At 45.7% G+C, this 27,305-nt stretch overlaps 1 protein-coding gene across 1 annotated transcript in view; it reads left to right on the forward strand.

Moving 5' to 3' along the window:
- Positions 1-27,305, forward strand: part of LOC147662978 (uncharacterized) — a 361,233-nt gene that overhangs the window by 83,051 nt on the left and 250,877 nt on the right. The window contains exon 3 of the mRNA XM_086950737.1: positions 6,903-7,010. Within this exon, the coding sequence (XP_086806863.1) occupies positions 6,903-7,010 (108 nt within the window). The remainder of the gene's footprint in view (positions 1-6,902; positions 7,011-27,305) is intronic.

The following is a 27,305-nucleotide window of genomic DNA, read 5'->3' on the forward strand; positions in this document are numbered from 1 at the left end:
CTGCGCCATCAGGAGGCGTTCCGGCGGAGGGGAGGGCGTTCCTGTGCAGGAACGCCTCTTAAAAGTGGCTGAGTGAAATCTGCAAGAATTCACTGAAGCACTTTTAGGCCAATGCTGCGTCAAAACGCTGCGCCTGCTTGAAGCAGGCGCAAGGCTTGATGCAGCATTGGGGAGATAGGGCCCCCCAGAGCATTGCTGGAGGTGTGTCGCAAGCTCTACGCAGCTCCAGCAAAGCGCTGCTTTTATGGCACAAATGCGTGACACATCTGTGCCATTTTTGCCACATGGTGCGCTGCATTGTAAATGCGGCGCACCATGGGTGGCGAAGCTGCGGCGCACAATAACTGGCGCATCCCTGGGGATGCGCCAGTTATTGTAAATCTGCCCCTATACATTTAGCCAGCGAGCGAGCACTTACTGATTAGACAGTAGAAAGTACTCCAGTTGAGTAGAGGTATTGCACAAAAAGGTGGTATCTTCGTGGACAAACACACAGGGCGGGATTCATTCTGCCCCCTGTTAGACTCATTTTTTTTGTCCTTCTGCGCTCTGTTAGACTCGTTTTTCCCTTGTTTTTCTGCCCTTCTGCCCTCTGTTAGACTCATTTTTCCCTTGTTTTTCTGCCCTTCTGCCCTCTGTTATTCCCTTGTTTTTGTGCCCTTCTGCCCTCTGTTAGACTCGTTTTTTGCGCCCTTCTGCGCTCTGTTAGACTCGTTTTTCACTTGTTTTTCTGCCCTTCTGTCTTCTGTTAGACTGTTTTTTGTGCCCTTCTGCCCTCTGTTAGACTCATTTTTCCCTTGATTTTTTGCCCTTCTGCCCTTTGTTAGACTGCTTTTTGTGCCTTTCTGCCCTCTGCATCACCACATCATCACTCAGCGCTACCCCAGCATCACTCAGCTCCACCACATTATCACTCAACACCACCACATTATCCCTCAGCACCACCACAGCACCACTCAGCGCCACCACAGCATCACTCATCGCCACCACAGCATCACTCAGGGCCACCACATTATCACTCAGCACCACCACAGCACCACTCAGCACCACCACAGCATCACTCAGCACCACTACAGCATCACTCAGCACCACCACAGCACCAATCAGCACCACCACAGCACCCCCTCAGCGCCACCACAGCATCACACAGCACCACCACAGCATCACTCAGCACCAACACATTATCACTCAGCACCACCACAGCACCACTCAGCATTACCACAGCATCACACAGCACCATCCCAGTATCACTCAGCACCACCCCAGCATCACTCAGCACCATCCCAGTATCACTCAGCACCACCACATCACCACTCAGCATCACCACAGCACCACTGAGCACCATCACAGCACCACTCAGGGCCACCCCAGCATCAATCTGCGCAACCATTCAACAACAAATGGTTCAAATATGTTCTCTCTATATTTCAAACTTTATTACAAATGTCACAAAAAGATGTTAATATTTCACATCTGTTCTTGGATTTTCGTCACAATAAAATACACAGAACATAATCTTCACAAAAGTTATTTACAAAATTTTAAGCTATTGCCATTATAAATTAAAATCACTTTTATTTAAGTATTAATTATTTTAAAAAATTAAAAGCCATTGTAATTTGTAATATCAATACAGCTAAATCACGTAAATACAAAACATGTTGCATTACAAATGCTATAGGTGTCACATTTGCGAAAGTTATAACTATTGGCATTGTAAATGACAAAGCTATTATTTTAGCTATTTTCACATAACACATAAATAAAACAAATTGTCATATACAAGACCAATAGCTCAAACTTTCCTAATGCGAGACCTATTTCATTGCAAATGCTTATTTTTATATCTGTCAGTGCTTCCTGTTGAGGTTTAATTTTCGTGACAGGCGCCTCATTGCCTACTTGTAACTATTCTCACCCTGCTTCAAGGGTCAGAGCAGGGTCAGAGAATAGTTGTAAGTAGGCAACGAGGCACCAGGAAGAACTTACAGGCTTACAACAGCAGGTGCCCAAGTTGAAGTTAATTTCTTTGTACCCTTTTGTAAAAGGTTACAAAAAATTCGCTTCAACTTTTGCACCTGCTGCTGTAACCCTGTAAGTGCTTGTCTGAAAATTCGTCCCCGCTGATTCGCGGATTTAACTGAGATTTCGCGAGATTCGCGGATCGCGAAACCGCGGAAAATCCGCAAATTCCGCGAGCGGAACAAATTTTCAGCCCATGCTTAGTCATATTCCATCTCCATCCCCAGTGGGTAGACAGTTTTCTCATGCGCTGCTCCTCCATAAAGTACCTAAGCAGAGAGAGGAAATAGAGCCAATCAGACTGTTACCAAACTACACACTTATTAAGGCCAGAGGTTGTTTGTACACCAACAGTGCATCATAATACCAAACAAAACAATAATAGTACAAAATTAAAAAATCCCAAAATCAGTAGTTAGTATTGCATAAACAGATGTTGGAGCTCATGATCCTATACAAAATTACTCCCCCAGGTGCCAGATCAATTCCTCTTCAGAATTTAGACCTCCCGGAATACGGGTGTCCAAATCTAAAATATATCTGCTCTCAAGTTGCAGCAACTTCCTGATTTTATCCCCACCTCTTTTCATGGGTGGAATTCTATCGATAACAAAAAATGTACTATTGTGTAGTTCTTCGACGGGCAACAGGTGAAAGTTGATCTTTATTCTGAATTGCCCGCATATGTTCTAGAATACGCTTTTTGGCGGGGAACATTGTGCTCCCAAAGTATTTCTTAGAACATGGGCAAACGAGAACATATACATAGTGATCAGATAGACATGTGAGATGTTTACTAATACATTTCTCCTTTTCTTCTACGGGATTATACACCTTCTTGACATTAGAGCTGTATTTGCATGCCTTGCATTTCATGCAGGTAAAAAAGCCTTGTACATCGTTTCTCCTTTGCTTGTTGGTACTCACTTCATTTTTACTCAATTTATCCCTTAGTGAGTCTGCCTTACGATATGTCATACTCGGAGTACTCCCCAAAACAGCCACCAATGTAGGTTCTGTTTTGAGATCGTTCCAATGCCTCTTAAGACTACTTTGAACCTGCCATTACGAGAACCAGAAGGCTGTTGGTACGGCCAGGCCCACTGGGGCATGCTCTTTAAAGATAACAGCGCACAATGAAAAACTGACATTGGTCCACAGAACGCCATTGATGAAGGGAAAGAATTCCCGAAACCTGTCTGGCTGATATATTTGTATGACAGTTATCTGCTGGTTCCCTGTATGCAGCTGCTTTTAATAAATGGATGACGAAAATTACTTACCTGGAGGCTTCTTCCTTTGGGGGCTGCCCTTTAAGTTGGATATGTAGCAGCTGAGCCCAGCCACGGAGGAAGCCTGCCGCAGTAGTGCGGACACGAAATGACGTCACATGGGTGCTGTTTGCATACGGGAGGCAAGCTTTGGTAAGCAGCTGAGTTAGACATCCGGTGTTTCCAGCAGAACTGAACACCAACCCAATGGGGTATTTTATGCTGTTTTTTATTTTTCTGGTGACTGAAAAAGACAGAATCACTTGAGAATAACATCGGTGCACTACGAGAACAAGAAGGCTGTTGGTACGGCCACGCAGTGAATTTGAATACCCTCCAAAAGAAGGCGCTAACTCCTTCAGGAAATAATGAGCTGATAAGATAAAACTCAATTTGTTAAAAGTGAAAAAAACGAAAGTGTGATGCATACATCTTGTGGAACATTTATACGAGACAACATTTACCTTAAGTGTAGACAAGGCTAACCATGACAGAAGTGGACCTCTGATGCAAATCATGTCAGGCAAATCACGGATCAAGCCTCGTGTCAGAAGTTGTCACAATGTCTCACTATAAATTGCAGTGCACGGTACGTCTTTATAATGGGTACAAGTACGGGGGCGGGGGTAGCCAGTGAATAAAGAATTTTATACGCCAATACAGTCCTCACAGCTTCCGCATCGGCTTTCACGGTGCACAGTCACCAAAGAGACGCCAGTCTGTTGAGCAAGGCATTTCTAGACCGTGGAAGCGCAGTCCTCATGCTGGCAGTCGGTAAAACTGCCTCGTTACGAGAGCCTTGACTCCCAATGCTATCATACTTGTATCCTCTTTCCCGTGAGCTCCCTGGGGGCATAGCACTACCACGATTCTCCAAACCAACTGCGGTCAAAGGGGAAAAGCCACAAACGGATTGGTGTTGCAAGGACAGCGGCGACTGCTGACGCTGAATAATAACCAAACACAATCCTACTACACACCGAAAGAAGGCACACACTTGAGGCAGTTGGTTTAAAGCTTCTTTTATTTCCTCGGGTCTCCCCTAATTTTTAAAAATTATAATATAGTTTACGACTATTTTAAATATTGGTTTAACATTACATATGTTTACATAAACATACACACATACATATATATATATGTGGGTTTGTTTAAATAATGATAAACTTATTTTATATATTATTTAAATACATTTAATTGACATTATATTCATGTTACATGTTATTATATTAAATATTTACTATTTTTAAATATATATTTATCTTACAAATGTTTATATTTTCTATATATTTTTCGATATTAGTGTGAAACAATATTTTTTAAATATTTTTGTACTTACTATTATATGTATCGGAAAAACTATATTTTTGTGATTTATATTTTTGACGTGATATTTCTGTGGCACGATATTTCTATCTTCAATATTGTGTCAGTCAGTGAACCACTGTAATACATCCAGTTTTAGTGTCTTCAGTAAAGCTGTTGAAAGCGCAGGTTTTCCGTAGCTCTTGCCTACACATCTTAGAAAGATTTAATTATCAACTGCATGGTTGTAGAATTCTATGCACACTGCTTGGTGTAGCATATGCACAGCGGAAGAGAGGACTGATTACATGTGCAGACCACCATGGTACTATTTGGGCACCTATACTAGGCACATTAAACGTCCTTTTTTAAAAAAAAAGTAACAAGATATAAACAAAAGGGCTATGATTCATGTGGTTGATGTAGATTTGTTTGAAGTGAGGGTTTCTAGTCACGGGACACTAGATAGATTTGCTAGAGAGGGCTACTAGACACCCTGCCCAACTTGGGGTTCTAATAAAAAGACCTATATCCCCCATATGTGTATAATTATCACACTTTTCCTGTAATATCTCATGCTTATGCTCAACTAACCCTTTTAGACACAATGATGAAAGCATGTCTTCAGTCCTCAAATACATTTCACAAGCTTACCATGAGTTACCACACACATCAGAGTTATAGAGCCACTCGTAATGAGCGCCTATGTCTTTTCTTTTGTTTGAATCTGATTATTTAATATAGGTTTGATGATCAACATCTCCTTACCATTCATATCTAGTATTGCTTATTTTTACAGTACTAGTTGCATATAACCATCCACAACTGCGTTACATCGTGTGAAATATAGTGTGGTAAATTCAGACAGTAGCGTGCAGCGTGAACATTTCTGCAAGTACACTGTTTCAATATGGATACAATGCACATCATGTTAACTCCGAAATGGAACACTGCAGATAGCACAATATACTTAGTGGGAAAACATCTAAGTATTGGGTACCAAGAATGATTTCAGTAGGATGTGTCTAACCTGGGAGACCACAGTGTGGTTAATGTATAAGACACAATGAGATTCTATACAGTCTGTTACCATAAGAGCTAAGAAGGGGAAAAGGAAAAGAACTAACCAAAAACCCTTAGGGCTATGTCTTTTCTTAACCTAATCCGTAACATAACTTTAACTACAACCTTTTACACCAACCTTTAATCTAACTTGTATTCTACTAGCCTTTACCTTACTTCTGCCTTTCTTGACCCTGCCCTTCGTGCCCTTATCCTTTCATTAACCCTTCCACCAAGGCTAACGTCAATCCAAACGGTATCTCTTACCTGCATCTCTTATTTGGCATTTTCTCAGGAATGTGTTTTGCAGACCTGCCTTTGTTTGCGGAGATCATATAGTCGAACTGAGCAGCTGCCAGGGGGCTCAGCTTATGAGTCCCCTGGGTAGGAAACATGTAAGGTAGGTCAACAATAATAGTATCAGAAGCAGGGAGTGCAATAATCCAGTGCCAGGGATTTCCAACCCTAACTTTAAAAAATCAAATATAAAAAGTTCAAGCCCAGGCTCCCTCTCTGCAGGTATTAGACTTTTATTGTTTAGAAATCTTGAAGATGGTGGTAGACCTCTGGGTCAGTGTTAGCGGGAAAGGCAAGAGCATAGCTGTGCAAGGCTTCAGTCAAAAACGCACATTTCTGAATGTTTTATGACAGTACAAAATTGTAAAAGGATCACCATTGCATTTTCACTTATCACTTTTCCAGTGTCCATGCTCCATTGTAAGAATAAGAATTAAGTCCCTTATGGAAATGTAGGAAGATGCTAATTGATAATGAAAATCAGTCTATGACCTTTTACTATAGTCAGAACAAAGGGTTGCACTTTATATCAGTTCCTCATTGAGACGAGCATCACCCCATCAGGAAATAGGTCAGTGATCTGTACTTGTATTCTCTTGTAGCACATATGGAAAGTATGGATCCTTTTAGCAGTACCATCGCGGTTGTGCTTCGCCTGAGTGGGGTGGATGGTTAATTCTGCCCACAAGCAGACCTGGAGAAATAAAACAAACAAATGGAGAGATCTGCTGGGCCGGTTGGTCTACAATGTCATTGAATTCTCTCTTTCCTATTTCCTGACTGTGTCCAAGGAGGGTGGCAGACAACCACTGTGGACAGCACAATGTGACACAACGCAGACTTTTGTTAACACTGTCTTGAACCCGGTTTGGTATGTGTTGCGCGATGGATGGAATCTGTTGATGGAATCTCTTTCTGATAGAGTCTCTTTTCTGTATGATGCAGATAAACTGATCTATGTCTACACCACTCAATTTGAGGAGATTTGGAATGACAGGGCGAGTGGGGCGAAGCAGGACGTTTCCATTTGGAGACCATTGGCCTTTCAAGGAGGTAAGAAAGATCCAGCATAACGAGAGATATTTATACCGACTAGGTACGGCCAAGACTAAAGTGGGCAGAAAACTCTTTATGTGGAACCATTAGTGTCCCTCCAAAGTTAATAAACAATGGCGGCCAGTTGGCAAACTGGCCTCTTTCTTAAACATTTGAATTCACTCTGTGAGGATTGGAACACTTCCCTACAAGTAGGGCAACAAATAGGGGAAGAAAGCCTAAATATAAACACATAGGGTTATTAAATGTCCTCACACCCTGGATAGTGCTTCATCATAGGGCTGCTGACACACCCTGAAGCAGACCAGCGCTCAGGGTGGAGCACATATTTTGAGAAATTTTCACATGAGGGCTCCCTATCGAAAAAAGAAAAATTGTTAAACTGTCTAAGTGGGTACCCCGTATTTTTATTAAGGGGCCCACTAGGCAGGATTAAAAAATTGTTCGGGTATATTCGAGAAACAACATCTCCATTGCCCTATCTGCGTGTACCATCTTGTTTCAGCCTTTACCAAATTCCCTATTGGGTAAATGGCCTTTCTCAGGTTACAGATCCCTTTTATTTTGATCCGTCCTAGTTCATGACTATATGGTATGGATAGGTTTTTGTCAATACTTGCCCTTGATAGACAAACTCCAAAGGCATATCAGAGTCTTTTTATTGATTTTCCAAACCCGAAGAGTGGGGGCGTCGCCCTGTGGTCACACTACCAATCAATCAAATTAACAACCACATATAAAATCCATTTGGCCCATTTGGGTGCTGTCTTATTGGAAATGTGTTACTTCTTAAACTCCATGCTATGAGCAAGGCCAGATCAACAGACTGCAATAGATATTCAAAGGGCAGGGTAAGTGGCAGGAACAAAACTGGCACAACTCTGAAATCAAACCTGAATATTTGTTAGAAAAAAGTTAATTCTAAGTATGGAAATAGGCTGTGTTACCGCAAAAAGTGATGTAAGCCCATAGAAACTCTTTTTTGGTTCATATATCTATCTACGGTTTAGCTTTACCTAAGAATGCACTGCAAATATGTATTTTTCTGGATTTACAGTTTAAATAAAACACTAAATGTAATAGTCTTTGTAAAATGTTTGAACATTTCAATCATATCACTAGCTTATTCTTTCATTTGATCTGAAAAAATCTTTTAGGAGATTATTGGGACATATGAAGAAAGTAGAGGAGGTTTTCAGCTTGATGAAAATATACATATTGGTTATGAATTGCCTGAAGATAAATTAACCTGGTATATGAATCATATAAGAAATGCACTTAATTGTATTTGAATTAATGTAAATCATTACTGTTTATGAATTGAAAGGGAAGCACGGGTTTCATCTTAACCGTAGTTTGACTATGCTTGAAAAAAGTTAACATCTGATTTGCGTAGGATACGATGAAAATAAAAACATGGCTCCATTTATGTTACAAAAGAAGAAGTCTGCTGCTTTAGAAATAGTTATAAATCTTCTATAAAGCAAAACAAAATTGCTTTTGGAGAAATGGCTGAGATAATCTTATCAGGTGATAGGAAATTGTTATGTATGATTGTCGAAGTTACATGGATGGCCTATTATAATTATTTATATGGCTCTCCAGTCTTACTGATCCTTCCCCCAAATATTTCAACTGGTGCCATTCCATATGACTGGTTCTCTCTGGAAACAATCTGAGCTCAGTGCCGGCTGGTGATATTTGAAAGCTGTGGGCGTAAAAGATCCTCTGGCTCCCTCTCTCTCCTCTCTTACTCCTTCTAGCTCCCTCTCTCTCTGTATTACTCCCTCTAGCTCCCTCTCTCTGTATTACACCCTCTAGCTCCCTCTCTCTGTCTTACTCCCTCTAGCTCCCTCTCTCTCTCTTACTCCCTCTAGCCCCCTCTATCTTATCCCTCTAGCTCCCCCTCTCTCTCTTACTCCCTCTAGCTCACTCTCTCTCTGTCTTACTCCCTGTAGCTCCCTCTCTCTGTCTAGCTCCCTCTCTCTGTCTTGCTCCCTTTAGCTCCCTCTGTCTCCCTCTCTCTGCCTTACTCCCTCTAGCTCCCTCTCTCTCTGTCTTACTCCCTTTAGCTCCCTCTCTCTCTGTCTTACTCCCGCTAGCTCCCTCTCTCTGTCTAGCTCCCTCTCTCTCTCTCCTAATCCCTCTAGCTCCCTCTCCCTCTGTCTGGCTCCCTCTAGCTCCCTCTCTCTTAATCCCTCTAGCTCCCTCTCTCTGTCTAATACCCTCTCTTCCTGTCTTACTCCCTCTAGCTCCCTCTGTCTCCCTCTCTGTCTTACTCCCACTAGCTCCTCTCTCTCTGCTTTACTCCCTCTAGCTCCCACTCTCTCTGTCTTACTCCCTCTAGCTCCCTCTCTTACACCCTCTAGCTCCCTCTCTGTCTTGCTCCCTCTCTCTCTGTCTTGCTCCGTCTAGCTCCCTCTCTCTCTGTCTTACTCCCTTTAGCTCCCTCTCTCTCCATCTTAGTCCCTCTAGCACCCTCTCTCTGTCTTGTCCCTCTCTCTTTCTTACTCCCTCTAGCTTCCTCTCTCTCTGTCTTGCTCGCTCTAGCTCCCTCTCTGTATCTTACTCCCTCTAGCTCCCTCTCTCTGTCTAGCTCCCTCTGTCTCCCTCTCTCTCTGTCTTACTTTCTCTAGCTCCCTCTCTCTCTGTCTCACTCCCTCTAACTCCCTCTCTCTGTCTAGCTCCTTCTAGCTCCCTCTCTCTTGCTCCCTCTAGCTCCCTCTGTCTCCCTCTCTCTCCATCTTACTCCCTCTAGATCCCTCTCTCTGTCTGTCTTGCTCCCTCTAGCTCCCTCTGTCTCCCTCACTCTCTGTCTTACTCCCTCTTGCACCCTCTCTCTCTCTTACTCCCTCTAGCTTCCTCCCTCTCTGTCTTGCTCGCTCTAGCTCGCTCTAGCTCCCTCTCTTTATCTTACTCCCTCTAGCTCCCTCTGTCTAGCTCCCTCTCTCACTGTCTTACTCCCTCTAGCTTCCTCTGTCTCCCTCTCTCTCTGTCTTGCTCCGTCTAGCTCCCTCTCTCTCTGTCTTACTCCCTTTAGCTCCCTCTCTCTCCGTCTTAGTCCCTCTAGCACCCTCTCTCTGTCTTGCTCCCTCTAGCTCCCTCTCTCTCTCTTACTCCCTCTAGCTCCCTCTCTCTCTGTCTTGCTCCCATTAGCTCCCTCTCTCTCTGTCTTGCTCCATCTAGCTCCCTCTCTCTCTGTCTTACTCTCTTTAGCTCCCTCTCTCTCCGTCTTAGTCCCTCTAGCACCCTCTCTCTGTCTTGCTCCCTCTAGCTCCCTCTCTCTCTCTTACTCCCTCTAGCTCCCTCTCTCTCTGACTTGCTCCCTCTAGCTCCCTCTCTCTCTGGCTTGCTCCCTCTAGCTCCCTCTCTCTGTGTCTTACTCCCTCTAGCACCCTCTCTCTGTCTTGCTCCCTCTAGCTCCCTCTCTCTCTCTTACTCCCTCTAGCTTCCTCTCTCTCTGTCTTGCTCGCTCTAGCTCGCTCTAGTTCCCTCTCTCTATCTTACTCCCTCTAGCTCCCTCTCTCTGTGTAGCTCCCTCTCTCTCTGTCTTACTCCCTCTAGCTCCCTCTCCCTCTGTCTTGCTCCCTCTAGCTCCCTCTCTCTCTGTCTTACTCCCTCTAGCCCCCTCTCTCTGTCTAGCTCCCTCTCTCTCTGTCTTACTCCCTCTAGCTCCCTCTGTCTCCCTCTCACTCTTACTCCATCTGTCTTCCCTGGATTTGTATAAACAAGAGTGCGAGCAACAGGTGGCACTGTAGTGAAGAGCAAGCTGAAATGTGGAACTGGTTCACTGGAAAACTGAAGACTGTGCAAGATACTGAAAAATAGGAAACCATGCACCCTCAGATGAGCTAGGCTGCTATAGAGTTGCCTTGTGAGCAAATAAAATTGAAGTCAAGCGTTGCAGATCTCCTGCGAGACGCTGGCGAGTGTGAACAGCATGAGTAATAGGCAGAGATCTTGGCCTAAGTTGGTATATCCAAAAAAGACATGGAATGTTAGGTTCCCACTCGAGGCCTGCACATGATTGCAACAGTGCCTGTCACATAATATTCAAAGATTGAATCTCTATCTCTATTAACACACTTGAATACAGTCTGCTGGCTTCAATGAACAGAGCAACCTTTCCCCGGCCCAGAGCTTAACCGATTCGCTGAAGCAGCTTTTCCCGCTGTGTGCGGCATTTTTTTAAATCCCGCGTTACATGACGAGCTCAGCTCGTCATCAGCATACGAGCGCCGTAGCTGATGACGAGCTGAGCTCGTCATCAGCAGCGAAGAGGTTAATAGGCACGCATCAGCTTATTAAAAACCCATCCAGTCCCTGCTGCCTTTGAGGGTTAGAAATCCTCGAAACCGGCCGCACGCTTTCTGATATAATGCAGCAATTTTGCAATGTTTGGCATATTTGGCAATGCAATAAAGGCCCTGGAAGCGCTTGAGGGTGGGGGATGGGCTGGGCAGGGGCAGGCTACCTCGACGAAAAGGGCATGTGTGGGGCATAGGAAGAATTTAGAAAGCCAGCTTGCACCCGCCGAAGAGGGCCCTCAGGGCCGTGTTTTAATTTGTGTGCCACTGCACTGCTTTACTACTACGACAGTCTCATGTCATGCAGTCAGTATTTATGATAATGATATACAGTTTATTATACATTAAAATTATACTATTCTCTACTGTCTCTACTACTAGTGACAGTCAGCAGTCTCTCACCGTTCCAAATTTGAAGGGGAGAGAAGATAGTGCCGGAGTCGGACTCGCCTCGGCTCGGACCGGTGTAGTCGTCGTTCTTTTTAAGTTTATTCTCATGACGCACAGTACACACTCTCCCTGGCGCTGGCGGGCGCGTGACTGCCGTGTCGCCGAGAGCAGCAGTTGCGCACTGCACACAGAGCGCGGGGCTGTCCCAGGGCCGTCACGCCATTGGTAGTAGGGATAAGATTGACGGCCCTGGGACCCAAACTGCTGGGCAAGTGTCAGTGAAACCAAACTGCAAGTCAACGGTGCCATTGCCTGCCTGCCTGGTAAATGCATAACTGTGCTTGGTTTGGCTTCGGTTTCGTTTCGACTTTCGTCACAGAACAACAATGCAAACCCGAACCCTTGACTACTTGACTTCTGTGACCCATCCATTCCGTGCACGTGCAGAATGCAGATGGCCGATGGTGCCCGTAGCTACGGCAGGCCGGGGTGCGGTGGTGGCGCGCTTCTTGCACTAAAGCAGGACGCAGGTAGACTCGTCAGTGTAGATTGGTGTCACCCCCCAGATGGGGTGACACCCGGTGCGGTCCGCACCCCCCGCACCCCCCTAGTGACGCCACTGCTTGGTTCAGCTGTATGGTGTCCAGTTGCACCAAGAACTTATACACCATATTATAGGACCCTACCAGCATAAAGTTCCTATGGATTAAATGTGACATTTGTATTGGGGTTATCCATGATCAATTTCTCAAAAAATCGGTAACTTTAACAAATCCTGCCCCGGCCCAATTTTCAGCTAGGTCTGCCCCTTGTTTTATCCCCATTATTGGTAATATGCTAGTCAGTAAAGTTATTGAATTGATGGGGGGAAGTGAGTATCTTTTAAACAAGGTGCAACGTTTTTTGAAAAACCATAATAATGACTGATAGCGAACTAATTTGGGAGATTTAAGTAAATGCAAGGGGGGAGGTATCTGAGTTTTGGTGTGCATTAAATCAACAAAGACATTCATGAATACATTTTTACTTTGTGTTTGGCCTTTCAATCTTGATAGATACTGTGCAAAGTATGCGTTATAGTAATCCCTAAGATTTGGTAGGGCTAGACCTCCTTGATCCAGCTCCTCATGTAAGGTACCTATTGCAATACAGGGTGTCTTCTTTGCCCAAATAAAGGCCGAAAACATAGATTCTACCCTGGAAAAGAAGGTCCCTGGTAAAAAACATGAAATAGTGGAGAACAAAAAATTGAACAAAGGAAGAACGGGCATTTTTATCAGGGCGACCCGACCCAGAATCGTCAATGGCAGTGAATTCCATTCAGCGAACAATCCCCTAATCTTCTGAAGAAGGGGATCATAATTTAGCCTGTATAAGTCTTTAACTGATGCTGAAAAAAAGACTCCAAGATATGTCTTAGGCTTAGTATTAATGCAGCTACTTATGTCGGGATGCAGTTCCGGATTACTATCCCCACACCAAAATTTCTGTTTTCTTTTTAATAATGCGGTATCCCCCCAGGGCTTCAAATTCCTCAAAAATCTGAAATACTCTAACTTGGGAACGTAATTCAGGTTTAATTAGAAGCATAATATCATCTGCGTATAATTTAACCTTAGCCATTGATTGAATCGGGGGAAGAATATTCACGCAGTTCCTCATTGCGACTGCCAATGGTTTGATAAAGAACGCAAAGAGGACTGGCGATAGTGGTCAGCCTTGCCTTGTGCCACGTTTGACTAAGACTGACCCAACCATTGCCGTATTTATAATAACATTGGCTTTGGCATTGGTATAAAGATTACGAATTAAGGTTATGATTTTGCTTGAAATACCAAAATGCTCCAAAAAAATAAACAGTGTCTCCCATACCACCAAATCAAAAGCTTTTCCTGCATCTAATAACAGAACCAAAGCGGGGATCCCTCTTGTCTCAAAGTAATCTAAAGCTTCAATCAAATAATGAGTGTTTGTGATCAATTGCCTACCGGCGATGAAATCATTCTGATCCGTATGGATCAAATCTGTTGTGAATTGATTAAAACGTACTGATAAAAGTTTATTTGCTATTTTTTAGTCAGAGTTTAATAAGGTTATGGGTAAATAAGAATTTGGATTTTTGGCATCCTTCCCCTTCTTCAGAAAACTCACCACAGTACCCTCCCGAAAAGAGTCTGGTATCGAGCCGCCCCAAACATTGAATTCAATAATTGTAGAAGTAAATCGAAAAAAGTGTAAAAAAAACTTTTAAAAACTCCGCAGGCAGTCCATCTGGGCCACTGGCCTTGCCATTAGGGAGCTACTTAACAACCAATTCTAATTCTTCCAAGGAGAATGAACTTGCCATTGTCAATTGTTCAGTTGGAGAGAGAGTGGGTAATGCATACTTTTGTAAAAAAGCTACTAGTTTTTGATGGTCTAAGATATGTTACTGACTATAGATGTTATTGTAATGACTGAGCATTATCTTTCCTATTTCAACCGGATCTACTGTGTCTATATGGGTAAGTGGGCACTTTAATCCTCTTATCAGGTTAGCCGCAGCTTGCTCTCTGACCTGCCAAGCTAAAAACTTCCCTGTCAAGTTGCTTTCTTCATATGTTTTCCGGGGTAGTCTATGGAAGATCTCCTCACTTTGGGCATAGTAATTCGAACTGAGTTCCCGTTTTGCCTCATCAAGTTGATGTTGATTACTGCTAGGTGGGTTAAGATGCCTTAAATTGCTTAACACTTGTATTCTTTGTTCAAGCGAATTCTTCTTAAATCTAGCTGCTTTAAGTATGGCTGCATCCTTGCCTATAACGCATCCACGGATATAAGCTTTTAAAGCATCCCAGACAATGTTGAGTGGGGCTGACTCAATATTACGAGAAATTAATTCTCTGATCTCTATTTTCAAAGAGTCAACCCATGTCTCGACATTCAGATATTGTTTGTTGAACACCCAACGTTTAGGGGGTTTTAAATTTTTTCCTAAAACAAACTCAATAACCAACATTGCATGATCGGAGAACCCATTATGAAGAGTCCTCTGCTGATTAAAGTTAAGATGTCTGGAAGCCAGAAAAAAATCAATCCGTGAGGAGGACTTAAATCTCCCAGACCAACATGTAAATTCTTTTTTAGCCGGATAATGTATGCGCCATGAATCACAGAGGTTGAGCGTTGTTTTATAGTTAAGGATAGTTTTCAGCGAATTTGGTTTGGGCTGTTTTTTGTTTGACTGAGTAGTAGAATCCAAATTTGGATTAATAAGTATATTAAAATCCCCTCCAATAATGATGTCTCCTATCACCGTCAAAAGAGATTGGAATAGATCTTCATAAGCTCTAGAGTTATCTTCTACTGGCGCATAGAAGCTTACAAAGAAAATGGGTCTATGTCTATTTTTAATTTTGCAAGTAGCCCAACACCAACGCCCTGAACCGCCATCCTCAAATTGTATAATTTCAGCGTGAATATTCTTATTTAAAAACATCGCCACCCCCCTCTGAGATTCCGTAATCGAAGAAAAGCCTCGATACGAGGCCCATGCTCTAAACATTGAAAACTTAGCCAGTTTTAACGATGAAATGTGTGTTTCCTGTAACAATATTACAGAGGGATTTTCAGTCTTAATTCCACGTTTCTATGGCCCGCATTTTCTTTTTATTATTTAAGCCGTTAACATTAAATGATACAACTTTCAGATACTCCCTATTAGACATCCAGAATAAGTTCCATATTTTTCACCCAACTCTCTCTCTTCATGTTTTTAGATAACCCTAGATCTACCAAGAAAGAAATAATCAAACAGAAAAACATAAAGGACTTCATTTTTTCGTTGCTTTTTTTCCCCAACCACCCCCTCTGTCCCCTTCCCACCCCATCGCGCTCCAACGCTTACCCGTGACTCCCACCCCCCAGCCTGCAGCCCTTCCTTCCTCCCCCATGCCAGCCACAGAACCCTACTCCCTAACACTCTGGTGTCCTGTTGTTACACCCCTTGGGCCCTGGGACCCCTCCTCCCCACCTCCACACCCCGTGATGACCCATGCGCGGCTCCATAGAAGACAAACAAGCAATTCCCTTTGGTGCTCCCAATACCTATCGCACCTGAAATCTTATTCTAGTTTAGGATAAACCTTTAGCTATCGCTAAAAATGAGAATACATCATTTCTAACAAAACATTATATGTAACAGGGCAGTAACTTTTTCTCTCTTTGCCCTACGAGGGATTTCTTCTTTTTTTCCCTTTTTTTCACCCCTCATGTCCATGTGAAATTTCCTTCAGTAAGTCTTGTGCTTCATCCAAGTCGGACAACATATAGAATTTCCATTCAGCAGTACTTTCAGTTTAGATTGCTGAGCAATCATGGCCTGGGCACCGTTGACTTTAAATAGATGAAGGATTTTCACGAACTCCTTCCTCCTACGTGCTGCAGCTGCGGACATATCAGAAAAAAATTGGCACTTAGTTGTCTCATTCACTGCGAATTGTCTTTGTTGAATTGCTTTAGATATAATAGTTTCTTTTATCCGGGCATCTGAGAAATTTTGCAGAATTGTACGAGGTAGTGTGGAATTAGGAAAAGGTTGGGCCAGTGCCCGGTGCGCACTAGTTATTGTTAAGTCCCCTTCATATTCTGGAATTACTGTATGTTTTAGAAAAGAAGTCACCCACTGCACCGTATTGGATCCCTCTAACCCTTCAGGGACCCCACAATTCGAAGGTTCGATCTTTGGGTATTATTTTCCAAATCGTCCAATTTTATTTCCAGTGCACGTCTACTCTTAACGATCACTTTGACATCCTTTTTAGCCTCTGTCATTTGATCCCCCAGGGTTGAGATTTGAGTCTTCTTGGAGATGAAGTGGAAAGCTAGAGACTGAGTCCTCGATCTTCTTCAGTCACTGATGGATTTAGGCCAGTTCAGCTTTATGGAATCTTTTCAGCTCCCGCACCTCTTTCAAAATTAAGTTCAGCATGTCCTTTACTGTCATCTGGATTTCACCTGCTGACTCGGTATTCATGTCTAGAATTGGACTGAATGGATCAATCAAGCATGTAGAGTGGTTGTCCACAGCTGATGGTGAGGGTGACTTCCTTAATATTGTTTGGACAGCTTTAAAGTCAGAAGCGGTTCCAGATCCCGCTTGATTACAGCCTTGTGATTTTTCTGCATTCTCTGATTCATCTTCCCTTTGCACTGTCAGCAATGATGTTTGTTCATCTTGGTGAAGAATCAGAGCAGGGTCTGAGATGATATTAGGCCCAAGATTGGACGTTATAGAGGGCTCAGCGAAAGCAGAGTTAATAATGACCGATTTTTCTGGTAATTGGATAGTTGCCGATGGAGTTGCTGGTTGAGTAGCCCCTAAATTACAGCCTGTGTGTGACCAATTTTGAGCAGGGCTGCTTAAAGAGTGTATGCAGGGTTTTTTCACAAACAAGGGGAATTGTTTTGATCCTTTAAGCGAACCAGCCATTTTATCTTTTTTAACTTTGTTTGGGCTGTCGTGATCGGATTGAGTAGGATGCGCAAATTGAGCACGTTGAACAGCATCCAGACCGATATTTGACATCCTTGTTTCACCCAATACCGAGGTATCTACGGTGCTGGTTTGATTGAGCTGTTTGGTGAAGGGTCTCTCTTGCTCATCTGTACTTTTAGAGGACTCCTTACCAATCAACTTGACGGCATCTTTCACTTCCTTAGCCTGTAGCCGAGGAGCTTTCGCTTTAATCCGTGCGTTTAGGAGCTTGCCCATATTATCAAGAAATTCTGTACTTTGCTCTTCCTGGTCCTACACCTCACTCCACAGGGGAACAAAAGTCGCTCCTAGGGGTGCTAAAATTGGCTTCTCCCCTCCGCTTGTTGTGTTCCCGAGGGTCCGCCCCCGAGGTCCGGAGGGACGGACAAGTTGGTCATGTGAGCGCCCTATAATAAAAAGAGGTCGAGCACGTGAGAGGGCGTTCAGAGACACGCGCCGACCGACCAAGCAACTTTATTCCCAGTGTCTGGCTAAGTTTATTCTAGGGCCACGTGCTAGGCCTAGTCAGGGTTAGATGCCCCTTGAGCGTAGATCATCCGACACAACAATTGGCGACGAGGGTGGTGATCGATCCCCCGCTCGGGGTGCGTGTGTGTGTCCCTCTTGGGGTGAGGCGGCTGCGGGCACTACCACGTGTCCGCGGTGCTCGTGCCTTGCCACCACACACCCCCCCCCGCTCTGCCTGCCTGGAGGAAATACTCTGACCCCTGGCTCTCTTCAGGTGAGCAGCGCTGGCCTGCATCTCTCTGCGGCACACAGGAGTCTGATTGGTCGCGCGAGGTGCGTCCGGCGCTCCGGCTGCCGCTGGATCATATCCCGGCTGCCCACGGACATCCTCCCGGGCGTCCAAAGCGATGGCTAACATTCCGCCCATTGAGCCGTTTGTGGTGGAAGGTGCGCCGTCCACTCTCGCACCGAAGTGGAAAGAATGGGTGGACAGGCTCTTCATATTCTTTGAGGCCACCAAGGTCCATAAGGAGCAGAAGCGTGCCATGATCCTCCATCTTGGTGGCAAGGACATTCATTCCATCGCCCGCACCCTTACGGAAGCAACTCCCAAAACCCACCACACGCTCATAAACGCACTCAATGCGCACTTTGAACCCATGGCCAACCAAGACTATGAACGGTTTATTTTCAGACAAGCGCGGCAACTGCCAGAGGAATCGCTGGACGCCTATCACTCTCGGTTGAAGAAACTGGCACTAACGTGTGGATTTCAGGATGTCACGGAGGAAATCAGAGGCCAGATCATTCAGGGTTGCGCTTCTGCTAAACTGCGCGAGAGAATTCTGGAGGAGTCGGGAAAACCCCTCCCAGACATTCTCACGCTGGGCCGCACGAAGGAGCTGTCCAAGGCCAGGGCAGCCCACATGGAAGCAGCTCTGCAGGCCAACATGAAAGTGGAACCGGTGAACAAACTGCAGGTCCGCCACAGCCCAAATGGGTGAAGCGAACAACAACTCCGCAGGGCGGAGCTTCGGCGCAATCATGTGGTTACTGTGGAGGCCCGAGACACCCGGCGCCAGAATGTCCAGCACGGGGCAAGATATGCTCCGGGTGCGGAAAGATGAACCATTTTGAAAAGATGTGTCGGTCCAAAAAGTTCCGCAAGCCCTGCAAGACAGTACACGCGGTGGCGGAGCCTGAAGGCGCGGAAGGAGGACCCAGCAACAGTGATATGGACGACGACGAGGAGGAGAGGTCTGTACACAAGGTGCACATGATCGGCACGGCCACCCGACGCACAAGGACACTACCACAGTGTGCCATACAAGTAGCTGATCAGGACATCATGGCAACGGTGGACACGGGCGCCTCAATAAATCTGATGAGTGCGTCCCTCTACGGAGACATGGCTACTCCACCCAGCCTCCGCTCCACTCCGATCACCGTTTTTGCCTATGGCCAAGACGTGCCCCTCCGCATTCGAGGAAAGTTCAAAGCAGCAATCCGACACGGAGACAAGCTCACGCGTGCCAACATCTTCGTGTCGGAGGAAGGCCAAGGCATGCTCCTGAGTTGCCGGACGGCAGAAGACCTGGGAGTGGTCTCTTTTGCGTTTGGGGTGCACGAGGAATCAGTGCAGCAACTGATTGCAGACTTTTCGGACCTGTTCGAAGGGATCGGCCGCTTCAAGGGTCGGGAAATACACCTGCATGTGGACCCCACTGTCCAACCGGTGGCCCTGCGACACCGGCGGGTCGCGTTTCATTTGAGGCCACTGGTTGAGGAAGAACTACAGAAGCTGGAAGCCGCGGGCATCATTGAAAAGGTGTCCGGCCCCACCCCCTGGGTATCGCCCATCGTGGTCACCCGGAAACCCAAGCAGCCGGGAGCGGTCCGGATATGTGTGGACATGCGCCTCCCCAATGCGGCCATCAAAAGGGAACGACATATCACCCCCACGATCGATGACCTGATCGGAGAGATGGCCGGGGCCCGGTGGTTTTCCAAGTTGGACCTCAGGGCGGGGTACCATCAGCTCGTGCTGGATAAAGAATCCCGGAACATTACGACATTCTCCACTCACATCGGACTGCGCAGGTACACCAGGCTGAGCTTCGGGATATCCAGTGCTGCCGAGGTGTTCCAGAATGTCATCCAAGAGCTCATTACTGGCATACCGGGGGTGATCAATGTCAGTGACGATATCATGGTGCACGCAAGGACAATTCCCGAGCACAACCAACGCTTGGCACAGGTGTTCCGCAGGCTCCGCAGCGCTGGACTCACTCTGCACCGAGACAAATGCGAGTTTCTTCAGACCAAGCTGGGGTTCTTTGGCTACGTGTTCTCGGCCGATGGCGTCAATCCTGATCCGGACAAGGTCAAGGACATCAAAGATGCACCTCCGCCCACGACTGTCACGGAAGTCCGAAGCTTCCTCGGGATGGTGAATTACTGTGGTCGCTTCATAAGAGACCTAGCCAACCTGACCCTCCCTCTACGTGATCTAACCAAAGACTCCACGCCATGGAACTGGGGACCGGAGCAGGAAAGGGCATTCCAAAATATCAAGAGTGCGCTGTCCAGCAACACCACGCTGGCGTTCTTTGGCCCCAGACATTCCACTCTCATTGCAGTAGATGCCGGACCGGCGGGATTGGGGGCTGTCCTGATGCAGAGAGCCCGAGACGAGATAAACTGGGCCCCTGTCGCTTTTGCCAGCCGGTCCCTCACGGACACAGAACAAAGGTACTCCCAAATTGAAAAAGAAGCCATCGCGATTCATTGGGGATGCCGGCACTTCCACTTATATGTATATGGCAAGCCTTTCACAGTAGTAACGGACCACAAGCCGCTGCTGTCGCTGTTCTCAGGTACCTCATCCAAACCACCCCCCAGAATTGAAAAGTGGATTCTGCAACTACAGGAGTACAACTGTGCCATTGAGTACCAGCCAGGGGCAAAGAATCCGGCGGATTATCTATCACGACACCCCCGGGCGGCCACCCCAGAGGAGATGGAGGAAGCTGAAGAGACGGAGGCCTATGTGCGATGGGTCGTGGCCAGATCATGCCCGCGCCCCATATCCCTGGAAGAGGTGGTCAGCGCCACGGCTCAGGACGCCTGTATACAGCGGGCCAAAGATCTGCTCCGGACGGCCAACTGGCAGAAAGCCAAGGAGGGCTGGAAGGCACTCACACCCGAGGCCCAGAAAATCATGGATGGTCTGTACCATGTGAGGGCTGAACTGAACGAGGACGCGGCTGGGTGCCTCCTGCGAGGGCATCGTCTGGTGATCCCGACAGCTTTGACAAGCCGAGTAGTTCAGCTGGCGCACGTAGGGCACCAGGGAATGGTTAAGACAAAGGCCCAGCTGCGGACAAAGGTGTGGTTCCCGCTCATGGACGATATGGTGGAAACTGTTGTGCGCACATGCACGGCCTGCCAAACGACAGGCGACAGCCCCCGCGAAGCCCCCATCATTGTGGAACCCAGGCCCCGAGGCCCCTGGGAAAGGGTCAGCATGGATTTTGGCAGCCTTCCGGATGGACGGCACACGCTAGTGATGATAGACGATCACTCCAAGTACCCGGAAGTCGAAATCATCACCGGTACTAGTGCCGACTGTGTGATTCCCAAGATAGAGAAAATTATTGCCACCCATGGAGCTATGAGAGAACTCAGAACGGACAATGGACCGCCCTTCCAGGGTCAAGACTTTGCGGACTATCTCTCGTCCCTAGGAACCCGTCACCGGCGCATCACCCCAAGGTGGCCTCAGGCCAATGGGGAGGCCGAGCGGTTCATGAGAACTCTAAACAAGGTAATCCGCATTGCGCATGATAAAGGGCAGTCCGTAGAAATGGCCATTTTCACTTTCCTCCGTAGCTACCGCCAGACCCCTCACTCCACAACGGGGGTAGCTCCTGCACACCTTCTCCTAGGGCGGGTAATAACGGACTCCATTCCCCATCACCCCCAGTGGGCACCTGAACTGATACATGAACAGACAGTAGAAATGAGGAGACGTTCTGCCTATGACCAGATCAGCAAGAAACGTAGGGCTGTGGCCCCCCACTTCAAAAGAGGTGACCTAGTGCTCATCAAAAATCGGGCCTCTGGTGGCAAATTCAAACTCAGTTATGAAAGGCGACCATGGCGAGTCAGTGGTGTGAAGGGCACCCGCATCACAGCCACTCGAGGACGAGACAAGGTGACTCGCAACATGTCTCACTTCAAGCTCTATCACCCGTCGAGCAGTGAGCCAAGGCGCCAGCAAGGCGACAGAGAAACCGAAACTGCAACTACGTTGCCGCCTGGTGAATCAACATCTCAGCCCGAGGTCAGGCCACGTGACGAGCAGCAGGTTTCTAGTGAGGATGTGGGCCGAGACACGGAGGCCCTGGATGAGGCCCCAGATCCGGAGGGGGCCGACAACGAGGCGCCAAGCCACGAGGTGGAGGCTGGATCAGAGCCGATGACTCAGCGGGGGTCCCAACGCCAGCTACGTGCCAACCCCACCCCCTCCAGCTGGCTGAGAGACTACTTTACGTAAGACTGTTCTCATTTACGTATGTGCACGTGATGGTTGAACTGAATGCGCTAGCCTTTTGAAAGACGCTGAAGGTATCGGTCCTGATGCTAGTGAGACAATGGGTTTGATCAGACCATGTTTGTGATTTCTTGCAGTATGTTTTTGGTTTTGTTGTTTTTCTTGTTTTAGGAGGAATGTTGTGTTCCCGAGGGTCCGCCCCCGAGGTCCGGAGGGACGGACAAGTTGGTCATGTGACCGCCCTATAATAAAAAGAGGTCGAGCACGTGAGAGGGCGTTCAGAGACACGCGCCGACCGACCAAGCAACTTTATTCCCAGTGTCTGGCTGAGTTTATTCTAGGGCCACGTGCTAGGCCTAGTCAGGGTTAGATGCCCCTTGAGCGTAGATCATCCGACACAACACCGCTAAGGCCAGATAAACTGTAGGTTGTGAAATGAAAGAGCCTTGGGATACTTTATTAGAAGGGGGGCAACCACATTCCTGCGTAACAGCTGTATCCCACAACACAAGAAACACCTATTGCATCCAAATCATTCCAATCAATTACAAGTCTAACAATCCATTGATATTCCCAGGATCCGAGATAGTCCTCCAAAAGGGTGCCCAGGAAACAAAAAGAGAAGCCCCCAGAGCTCAGCCGGCAGCCAGCAGTGGAAAAGCAGCGATAAAGTTACCAAGCGGGTGATCCGAGTTTGCCTGCAATACCTGCAGTAACCCCCGTCGCTAATCTGCACTCTGCTCGGAGCTCCGCTGGGAGCCACTGCAGCCTCAGTCTCCGCTCTCACCTGGTCCCGGCGAGGTCCAGACCAGGAACACACGCCTTACTTGAGTCCCGAGTTCCGGATTCAGCGTCAATGTAGAGTGTGCACTGGGCAAGCCTCTCCAATCCTCTCCGTGTTAAAAGCTATCCGTCGCTGTTTCCTTCCTCATTACCAGTGGCTCAGACGCTGCACGTGCGCGCACCGATTCACCAGCAGCGGATGTCCGCCATCATTGGGGGTAGAGCAGGAGTCCCGGGTGTCTACGCGGAGGTGTGGAACTCCCCCATACAGCCGCCATGTAACGTCCTTAAAAAAGAATGAAGCCAAACCTTCCTCGCCAGGAATCATACTTGTCACTTGCTGAATGTTGAAGGTTTGAGTACGGTGGTTTCAACTCGCTGTGAAATATATAAATAAAGTGTACAGTAGTAGTAGTGATGTGAGCAAGTCGCGTTCTCGCGTGTCGAGGTGGTGAAAAACTTAGGACTGCTGTACACTTTCTACGTATTCAATTGGGGTTTACTGTTGCCAAACTGTTCTGGGCTAGAGGGGCTTCCCTCGTGTGGGATGTAAGCATGGTAACCCAGCTTTACAAAAATAATGCTGCAAGCATCGCCATCCCAAGATGTAGGCGGGCATTCTGCACTATCACCCATCACTAAACAGTGCACCATTCCACTCCCAGCGAGTTGGCCACTGTGTGGCATAAGCTAGTGAACGAGAGACCCGGAACAGTAAAGGGCAACCAGATTCTAAAGGGTGGGGATGTACTATTCAAATGGGATTTAACATAACATCATATTCATATGCAGTGTTTCCAGATTTTTAGAAATACAAGCTTTCTTCATGACAGATGGATGTTGTATTCGAGCTCTGTACATTTTATGCAAACTGGTATTTTGGTGCCATTTGTTTTATTGAAATGGAGCGCGACTGCAACTCCCAAAAAACAATACGTTTCTAAATGAAAGCTCAGGACTCTGGCCATCTTGCAACCCAAGATGTTAACAAGCCTTTATTAATTGACGTTTATGTTATATTAACAATAGAACGTGGGATGCCTTATTGCCAGCCTCTTGCAGAGCTGTGTGTGTGTGACCTGCAGGTCAAATGGTCGAGTTGAGTCCCTGTTCATGCTTTGGCCCTCCTAACCCCAAGGCGGATTATATTTTAAGTGCTATGAAGGAGTCCATGCGTTGAATAGGCACTTTACAAATAGATCAGATAGTTTCTATATTAAACATTAAACTGGCATGTAACATAACGTCCCTTCCCCCGATTGTTCTTCAAGGCTAAAACTACGTACTTGAATGTAGAGCCAGTACTTGACATTTAGATAGCTTGCAGTGCGTAACAAGCCTCAGTGAGAACGGGCCAGGGAAAAGCTATTGGTTCCGACAGAAACATTTCATAATTTGTAACAAGTGAAGGTTTGCATTTTCTTGTGTATCACACACTGCATGATTTACATTCTCCAGGAACAATGAGCTAAAGGGATTTGCCAAAGACCTGACAATGCGGTCAAATGAAAAATAAAGATTCGAACGTGACTTAATTAGCTATAAATTCTGCAACTTGACATCTCCCCTATTCCTTCAGTAAGCATGACGGACAGTGATGCGACACAACAGGTTGTTAAAGGGCTGACATAAGTTTTGCCTACAGGCATAAATTCTGGCATGGGGGGGGGGAAGGGGGGCTGAGCCAGAGTCAGTCGCTGCCAGGTGCGCCCAACACTTAACCAATTACAGCAATGCTAATCTTGACTGGGCGGACCATGGACCATGTCTCAATTCAGTTATTGACCAATATACAGTACAGCTTTTCTCAATCTTGATAGCATGAACTAGTCAAGTCAAGTCAAATAAAGCTTTAGGATGAACTACTGAATCAGTCTTACTGGCATTTGACAGGCTGTGCCACAGATCACCCAGTCTGTTGGGAATTGCAGCTCTAGCCTGTATTGACCAGAAAAGATTGTCGCACCAGGCGTCACCATTTGCTAAGGACAGCCAGTGCGGTTTGTCTGTTTCTGGACTTCTTTCTCACTCTGGAATCAATACACACAGCAGTTTGTCTATGGGAGATACACACCATTGCACCTGATAAAAGCTACAATGCATGCATACGTACACCGCTTGTAAATCTCAAAACCACTCTTAGGTACAGTCCACGTGTGTATGTTGAACGTTATGCGCACACAGGCCTAGATGTATCAAGCCGTTTGCGATTCGTTAAGGGCGAAATTCTGCGAATTTTTGCCTTAACGAATCGCAAACGTACATTTTGCATGTTTTGGGATGTATGTGAATTTTCGCATCGCTAATTTAGAAATCGCACTTTTTGCGTGTCTTTATTAGCGATTTTTCGTTTTCTGCGAATTAATTTTGCGAGTCTTTATTTTGCATGTTTCGTTGTTTGCGATTATCGCTAATATGTTGCGAATTCGCAAAGAGATGTATGACGGAATCGCATTTACCGAAAAACCATTTTTCACAGATTAAGAACTCGCAAATAACACTAACTCAAACCAGGTGCAAAAATTTTTGAAAGTATAAATGACAGGCCCAACTGCTTTTTTTGAAGAGAACAATGGCTGCTCTTTACGTGATAGCCAGAAGGCTGCGCATTCAAGCTCTTGCACAGAGGAGACAGAGGCAGGAAAGGATTTTCAGACTGAGGATTACCTTATTTCAACAGACAGAAGAAGACATTTTTGAAAAATATAGACTACATCCACATACCATTTTGGACCTCATTGTGGAGTTAAAGCCTTTCCTAGAGCATGAGACACACAGGACACATTCAATACCAACTCATGTGCAAGTACTGTGTTCCCTACATCTCCTTGCTTCTGGATCTTTTCAAAGGGTGATAGCAGAGGTAGGAGGAGTATCCCAGAGTGCTTTTTCAAGATTTTTCAGGGTGTTTTTGGATGCAATGATGAGCAGGTTGCACCATCACATTTACCTTTCGAGCACTCCTCAAGATATCCAAATTTCCAAATATGACTTTTATCAAATAGCTCATTTTCCACATGTTATTGGATGTATAGATGGAACACATATTGCCATCACTCCTCCTGCTGCAACTGAACATCTTTATAGGAATAGGAAAAGTTACCACTCTTTAAACATTCAAATGGTGTGTAATGCGAAGTACATCATTACTGACATTGTTGCAAAATTCCCTGGAAGCAGTCATGACTCATACATATTTCGACACAGTGGATTACATGCCCGTTTGAGTACTGGTGAATTTGGAGATGGGTTTCTGCTTGGTAAGTGCTTTTAAATTTTACTTGAGCTGGATTCAAATTTAATAATTTCATGTGCAAACTAACAACTTTTCACATTACTGTGCAGGAGACAGCGCATATGCAGTTCGTGACTTTATCTTGACCCCATACCTGAATCCAACAAATGTACATGAAAGAAGATACAATAAGGCACACCGCTCTACACGTGGAGTCATTGAGAGAACTTTTGGAATTTTAAAAAGTAGATTCAGAAGAATCCATAAAAGTGGTGGAGCTTTGCAATATAAACCATCCCTGTGTTGCAAAATTATCACAAGTTGTGCAATGTTACATAACATGGCAATGAGGAAAGGAACTGAATGTGAAGTGAGTGAACCTGAATCCTCAGACAATGATGATGTTCCACCACCAAGAAGATGTGGTACTGGGTTAGGAGCTGTTGCTGGTCGTCAAAGGCGTGCAGAAATTACAAACAATTACTTTTAGGTAAGATAATAAAACTGCACTGCTGTTTAGTATTTTGAAATATTTATTTTACAAAATTTATCAATGCTAGTGACAAAAGAAACCTGTTACTTCACAGGACTTACAACAAAAACTGTGTCATAATTTTAACATTCTATTTACATTTCCAATTTGTGAAAATTAATGTTCATTTTTTTGCCTGTCTGCTGCTTTTCCTTTGCCCTGGCCCACTTCTCCTCACACATGTCTGTGGAGACACTTGCCTTCCACTCCTGTGGGCAGTGGTGTCCAATGTAGGTGTTGGGTTCTTGCTGCTTCCACTACCTGTGTCCTCATTCTCAATGGGCTCAAATGAAGCAGTAGCACCTTTTTTGCTTGTGTTTAATGCTTCAAAGGAATGTGAAAATTTTTCAAGACCTTTTGCAACATTTCGTGAGCACTCACTGACCATGCGTTGCATTGTAATGCTGCGAACATTGCTTTGTGCAGATACAGTGCATAGTCTGTTGACAGCAGTATAGTACTTTTTTAGCTTTAAATTTTGTCGACGTGAATCTCTTGCCCTATTTG

This window comes from Lissotriton vulgaris, unplaced genomic scaffold, assembly GCF_964263255.1.
Source record: "Lissotriton vulgaris unplaced genomic scaffold, aLisVul1.2 SCAFFOLD_639, whole genome shotgun sequence".
In the NCBI taxonomy this organism is placed as follows: Eukaryota; Metazoa; Chordata; class Amphibia; order Caudata; family Salamandridae; genus Lissotriton; species Lissotriton vulgaris.